This window comes from Populus nigra, chromosome 6 (genome assembly GCF_951802175.1).
Source record: "Populus nigra chromosome 6, ddPopNigr1.1, whole genome shotgun sequence".
Classification (NCBI taxonomy): domain Eukaryota; kingdom Viridiplantae; phylum Streptophyta; class Magnoliopsida; order Malpighiales; family Salicaceae; genus Populus; species Populus nigra.
In genome coordinates, this window is record NC_084857.1 from 9878706 (window position 1) to 9885694 (window position 6989).

A 6989-nucleotide genomic window follows, 5' to 3' on the forward strand; every position below is an offset into this window, starting at 1 on the left:
CTGGAGACAGACAGATGCATTTAAAAGCAATAGAAGGGCTAATCATTTATTAATCAACAACGCCTGGCAAAACAAACATGGATATGCTTTTATTAAGGATTTAAGTTGTGATACTGATTTCATTTGCTCAGGGTTTTATTAAGTTCAGTTTTAATTCTGCTCTTTAAACAAACAAATAGTGTTTTGTGAGTTGATACAGGGGAAAAGCATCAATCTTTTTGGTTTATTATTATTAATGTTTTTCAGCAAGTATGCAATTACGGGATATGTAAGCACAGAGGAATTGCTAAGAAAATGAAAATAAACGTATTGGAGGGAATTTGGTTTAAATGCAAATCTCAAATCTATCAAGTGTTCTCAACATTTTGTTCAATTAAGATTACGCTTCGGTCTCTAGCTTCCAACATGTTGGAGGTTTAACTCATTTATTACTCCTGTTATCGCTGGGAATTCAATAATTCATACTCATTTATTACTCCTGTTATCGCTGGGAATTCAATCATTCATCTTTTAGGGGAGAGGTTTTAAAATTTTCTAACTGGGTCTTAAATTTTAATAGTTATGCATTCCCCAACCTTCTAAAAACTAAAAATAACATATTTCTTCTCTAACCCTTTTTAATTTCGCTTGTTTTCAAGTTTTTTCCTTACAATTCTTATGCGTTGTTGCTCCCTGCATGGTTAGCTATTCTAGCCTCATGAACAGTAATGTAGCACTCTTTTAATTGAATAGTTGTGGTAGCGGGGAAAGAAAAGTAATTCGCGGGAAGCCACTCCCTATCGTTTTCTGCAACTTGGTCTCAGTAGAAGCCTCGCTCTTTATTCTTCTCTCACTTGCAATCTTTCTTTTACGGCTCAATCCATTTTGTATTAGCTCATGTTTGTTTTTGTGTTTCTTGATCTGGGTTTTGATTTGGGTAGCTGCTTTCCGCACCATCATTGCACTGTGTGATCGCACTTGAGCACTTCCCTACCAAAATAATGGAGGACGGATCCTTTTTAAACAAGGTGTTTCATCTTCCACTGAACTGGCCATCCAGTTCAGAATCCAGAAGAAAGTCTTTCATTATAGATGTGACGAGAGATCTAATAAGCGGAGCGAAATCACTTCTGTCCAATGACACAACGGCTCTTCAAGGCAAATTTGTAAAGGGAGGGGAGTCATTTTAAGTTTTAACTACGACTTGTTCGCTCTAGCTCTCGAGATCATATTCCAGCATAGCAGTGTATGCTACCATTACCTATTTTGCCCACTCAATGTCCCCACTCTTTTGAAAATCCTATTTGGAATGGGGTCAATATATCTCTTTGAAACTGAGTGGGCAGTGGCGGGTATCTTCAAATTGCATTATGCTACTCTGATTTGATAGGAAGAGATCAATATGAAGAAATATACGTCTTTATAAGATCAATTATCAGTGTTGGTGAGGCTTTGTTAGGAAGAGATCGATTTCGCTTTAGGCACCGCCGCTTGAATTGTTCGAATTATTCAGGTTTTCCCATCAAAGTGATAAGGAGCGTAACTACGATTCTGCTCTGCTGTAACCTGTAAGGGAAGAATCAGAAATGGTTTTACTTTATTTCGAGTATCAGGTAAAATGCAGCTAAATCTCTGTATCGGGGCAAGTAGTTCTTAGAAACGAATCACTACACATCCATAACTTCTTCCTACCAGAATGGCAGATTCTTTACAGAAATTTCATTTCTAATTTCTTTGAACTTGTTATGCATGGAAAAAGAAGATATTTTTCGAGCAATAATTTTTTTATGGCAGATAGTAGAAAATGAATACGCAGTCAATTAGTGTTCAGATTGGGCAATAAAACTATTAAGATATTTCCAATCTTTGTGGGTTTCCACTGATTTACAACCCGGATAAACAAATATTCCCAGATTACCGAGGGGATTGAGTGATCAAGATGGAGATTACTTTGTATGAGACCCAATCTGTTAACGATGAGACAATATTTACACAGTTATAATAGAGTTGATTATGCTCTAAGGTGGAAAAACCGCAAATGCCTTCTGCTCTGGCCTTTGGTGAATGGTGAAAGTCTCGAGGAGCATGTTTGGCAGGGCTTTGCTTTGACCCTTTTCAGAGCGAGCTCACTGGTTTCACCAATGCTTTGATGAGAAAAATCTGTGAAAATGATCTTAACAAAGAAAAAGGATAGAGGTGTGGCAATCCAATAATCTGTCCAGTATTGAATACTATCTAAGGATGAAACACCACTGTTGGTTCAATCCATCAAAAAATTGATAGTAAAAGAGAGCTGTAGAATAACCACGAAAATAAAAAAGAAATGAAGAAAAAAGAAGAGCGAAGAAAAGAAAAATGGATTAGGAAATTAAAGCTTTCCTCGAGGTCCCTAGCCTTGTCATATAACATCAAAGATATGCACAGCAGCAGCTGGGTGCTTGACAAAATCCAAGTCACACACAAGGAAGTGATTTTGTTATTTTGATTCCTAGAACTAATTAACACTAGCTTCCTGCCTAGCTTTATGCACAACAGAGCACGATCTTCCATTTTCATGTTATTCTGATGAACTCTCTGTTACAACTTAGTTGCCTACTGAGATGGGTCTCTCGGCTAGACCCAGAGGCGAACGTGATCGCTGCCCATAGATCCTGCATCTTATAACCCCTCTCTTCTCTAGCTGCTGCGGAGATGTATGCTTGATTTTTTCGAATTCTTGCTTGATCTTTATAACCTGGCTGTGAGCTGGAAACCCTACACACCCACGATCCCCATCCCCATCCCTGCATCTGCTATTGTTGTTGTTCTCCATTGAAAGTGACCAGATCTTCTTTAAAGAAACAACACTTCAGGTCTTGTATACCCGCCTGCCTGCCTGACTTTTGAACGTCTCGACAAGTATTTATACATGGATTGCAAGTGAGAGAGAGAGAAAACACGGTTTCTTCATGAAATACTGTAGTATTGCGGAAAGGGAAGGAAAGCGATGGAAAGAGGAAATTCTCTGCATTTCGACTCTTGAAACCGTGCCATCCACAACTATTTAAAAACTGACGAGTTTGGGTCAAAGAATCAGACGATTACTTGTTCCTTTGACTGTTGTCTGCATTCTTCACATTCACAAATGTACATGCGTATATATTACGTAAGCAACAGATTCAAAGTTCATTGAACGGCTATGGACCTTTCCCATTCGAACAATGAAAACAATTTGAACATCTTTAATTTCTGAGTCACGATTACTTCAGCAAGAGTGAAGCAACCAATCGTCCAAAACAACACACTTTTCCATGGCTAAACTATCGATTTTATACATTTTCTGCCAGTAGATTATGATTTTGGGCTTAATTTCTAATTCCTCCAATTGGTGTTTTTTAATCTCGTATTTATGCCAACTTAATTATGTGATAACAAAAATGATAACGTCCTCTCGATGAATGCATATCACAGGTGAGGAACAGGAGAAGGTGCAAAAGCTCCTGTATCATCCCATGATGAACTAGTGCTTCCTCGTGTCTCAGTCAACCGTCCTGACCTTTTCAAAGATTATAACCCCCAGCAAGTTCCGTGACCACCTCCACATGCCTTTTGACAGACTAAGATATCAAAGAGAGATTGTCCTAATTAATTTTACGCGATACACACACCTATCTAAAAACGTGATACCCACCTCTTTCCGGTTTGTAGCTGTTTCTGCGCTGATATTTCAGCAGATTTTGAATATATTTTTTTTGAATTAATTTCTTTTATATTTTTAAATTATTTTAATATAAAAAAAAATTTAAAAAATTAATCCCTACCACGTTCTCAAACAAGTCCAAATCATATGAAACATTTAATGAGCTAATTTGATAATGTAATAGTAGTTATTTTTTAAAGTGTTTTTCGCTTATAAATATATTAAAATATCTTTTTATTATTTTTTAAATTTATTTTTGATATCAACATATTAAAATAATTAAAAATATTAAATAAAATAATTTAAAAAAATAAAAAAAATTCTTTTAAAATATAAATTTTCATGTTTCTACAAATTTTTTGTACACGGATATTTTCATGTTTCTACAAATTTTCATTTTTCTCACATGAAGTATATAGATTTTCTTGAATTTTAATTTAATATAAAGTGTAAATTTTAACTAATTAAAAATAACATAAAATAATTAAAATAATAGGCTTTATTATATAGTTTTATTTCTTCTTGTTATATTATTTTAAAAGAAACACATTAAAAGCAATTATTTAAAGGAATTTAAGATCATAGGATAATTAAGACACGTATTAAACATGGTCTTATTAGTCATTACATAAAATAGCGGAATGGAAATAATAAATTGCGAAGTAAAAATAACACCATCCAATTAATGGGATTATATATATATAAGAAGATAAATTTGACTCATCTGATGTTTCCCATTCAAACAAGAATATACTGGACAATATATTCTTACCGCAGGGGTTCACATCCTAGATGAAAGAGATCTAACGGCAGGGGATTTGAGATTTTACAGTGTAACAACGGAAAAAATTATCGGGGAGTAATTAATATTTATCTTATTAGTTATTTTTTAGTACTAGTTTTGAAGAGAAAAATATAAATATAAATAAAAAGAAAAGAAAATATAAAATTCATAACCAAGTGATAAGAATATATTTATTTAGGATTTTTCTATTTTAATTATATATATATTTTTATTTTTTAACAATAAATTTCAAAAACAGCTAATAAAATACTGCTACTCCATGAATACCATAAAATTTCTTACTAGTTAATATTTTCATGGAATCTCATGAATATTCTTCTAAAATGTACTTCTTAAATAATCTCATATATATATATAAAAGTGAAATCCATAAATCTAATAATTGAGACTTTGGATAATTTGATAATTTTCAGTGAGTTTCATATTTATGCAATAGAAAAATAGTAGCCAATATAAAAAACTCAATCAGTAATTAGTTTACAATTCCGGGAAGATTTTGCACGATCACACAAAAAGAATTGATGAAATGTTTTTAATTAATGTTTAAATAAGTCCACAATTCTGAAGGCCTATTCAAAACTATTAAGACTTAATAAAATCATAGCACATCTATAGATTTAAAACTGAAATCTTGGACATCAGCGGCAGAAGGAGGAATTCCCTGGCATGGAATGGAAGATCTTGCCACCTGCTGGCCAATGGAGTGTTCAACATTAACGAATATCCAAAATTCGTTTTAAAGTAGGAATATATGAATTTTGGGCTCCTCTTTCTATGACCCGGGAAGGAGTGGTGGGTTCAAGTTCCATCTAGAAAATTTGTACCATTTTTTTTATTAGTTTAAAATAAAATTTTATTTAAATTAATAATTATAATTTTGTTAAAAAAACCAGTCTATCCTTTTACAATAGTTATTTTAATAATTATATATGAATTTAATATACAATAAATTGTAAAAAAAATTACAATGAGAATTAAATATTTTTTTTCTTATTTTTCACATGGTTTTCATCAATTAATTATTCTTTAAACTTTTTATATAATCACATAAAAATTCAAGAAAGAAATGTATGAGCAAATTCCATGATAACAAAACAGCAGAGCATCGACACAAATAAGTAGTCAGTCAGCAGCTTAATTCCCGTGTTATTAGAAACACTTCAACTTACCGCTATGACCCAACAAAGCTAGCTTGCTACCCACTTCATATCTTCTGATCTTCATGTTTTGATGGAAGGAATAAAGAAGGAAAAGGAAAGAACATAATACAAATTATAACAGGAGGGATTGTATTGAATGGAATATAATATTCACAAATTCGTTGATCCACCAATATGATTATCATTTAAAAAAAATAAAAACACAAATAATAAATAAATTAGAAATAGAAATAGCCTACAGATCTTGGAGTTGAAAATCGATCAGAACACACATACCACCACCACCACGAGACCAACCAAAATCAGTCAATCACCGCAGACAACTCAGTCAGCTAACCCCCAATTCCTTTGAGAGCGTCCATGGAATCCCACCTAGCACCCATCATCATCATCACCTTAAACTCCTCGAAATCAATCATCCCATCACCATCACTGTCAACCCCACTAATTATCTTCCTGCACTCGGACATTGAACAAGGCTCCCCCAAACTGGCCATCACTTTATGCAATTCCTCAGCAGAAATCGACCCATTTCCATCAACATCATAAACAGAAAAGGCATCTTTCAGGTTTTCCATTACCTCATTTGTATCCACCCCTTGTGTGTTTAGTGCCACGAATTCTTGCAAATCAATGAACCCGTCACCATCGGCATCGAATTCTGTTATCATAGTTTGCAGCTCATCCTCGGTTGCTTCATGACCCAGGTTTGCCATGATTGAGCCCAGTTCAGCAGAGGAGATCTTGCCGTCTCCATTGACGTCGAATTTCTTAAAAACTTGCTCAAGCTCTTCAACTTGGGGTCTTAGCCTGATAGAAGGTGATTTGGATCCGCTAATTGATGCAACTATAGCAGATGGCGAATCGACAGAGGAATCTGATTTCTTGGACTTCTTCTTGCGGTTGAAAAGGGCTTTAAAACCCATTTGTGTTTTCTTAGATTTGTGATAAAAAAAAAAAAAATGAAAGAGAGGAGAGGAGAAAGGATTGGAAGGGAGGAAATGTTGATGTTATTATTAGGTATTTGAAAAGAAATGGAATGTTGAGATTTGTTGTAACTAACATCGAGAAATTTATTGGTTTGATAAGAAAGAGAGAGAGAGAGAGAGAGAGAGAGAGAGAGAGTTTAGGCGTGATTCATTGCCCTCGTACCCATGCGGCCATGCCATCTCATAAAAAGCTGTCTCGTCTCATGCCTTTATGCATGTAATGTAAAATAAGAGTGTTCAAAAAAGCGGCTAAATATGTAATATTTATATTATTTTATTTTACTTAACCTGTTAAAATGTGTATATTATACATGATAATAGGTTTAAAAAAAATCTAAAATATTGTATATTTAAGGTGAATTGAGGTTTTTAAAACC

The 6989-nt window shown here is 33.8% G+C and overlaps 2 protein-coding genes across 2 annotated transcripts; both read right to left on the reverse strand.

The window, feature by feature from the left end:
* Positions 1-2339: 2339 nt before the first annotated feature.
* On the reverse strand, positions 2340-2999 carry LOC133695743 (uncharacterized). The gene has a single exon (XM_062117687.1). It carries the CDS (start codon positions 2789-2791, stop codon positions 2564-2566), a length of 228 nt encoding a protein of 75 aa, XP_061973671.1. The 5' UTR covers positions 2792-2999; the 3' UTR covers positions 2340-2563.
* Positions 3000-5726: 2727 nt separating this feature from the next.
* LOC133696788 (probable calcium-binding protein CML25) lies at positions 5727-6784 on the reverse strand. The gene has a single exon (XM_062119065.1). It carries the CDS (start codon positions 6547-6549, stop codon positions 5956-5958), a length of 594 nt encoding a protein of 197 aa, XP_061975049.1. The 5' UTR covers positions 6550-6784; the 3' UTR covers positions 5727-5955.
* Between the last annotated feature and the right edge of the window lie 205 nt (positions 6785-6989).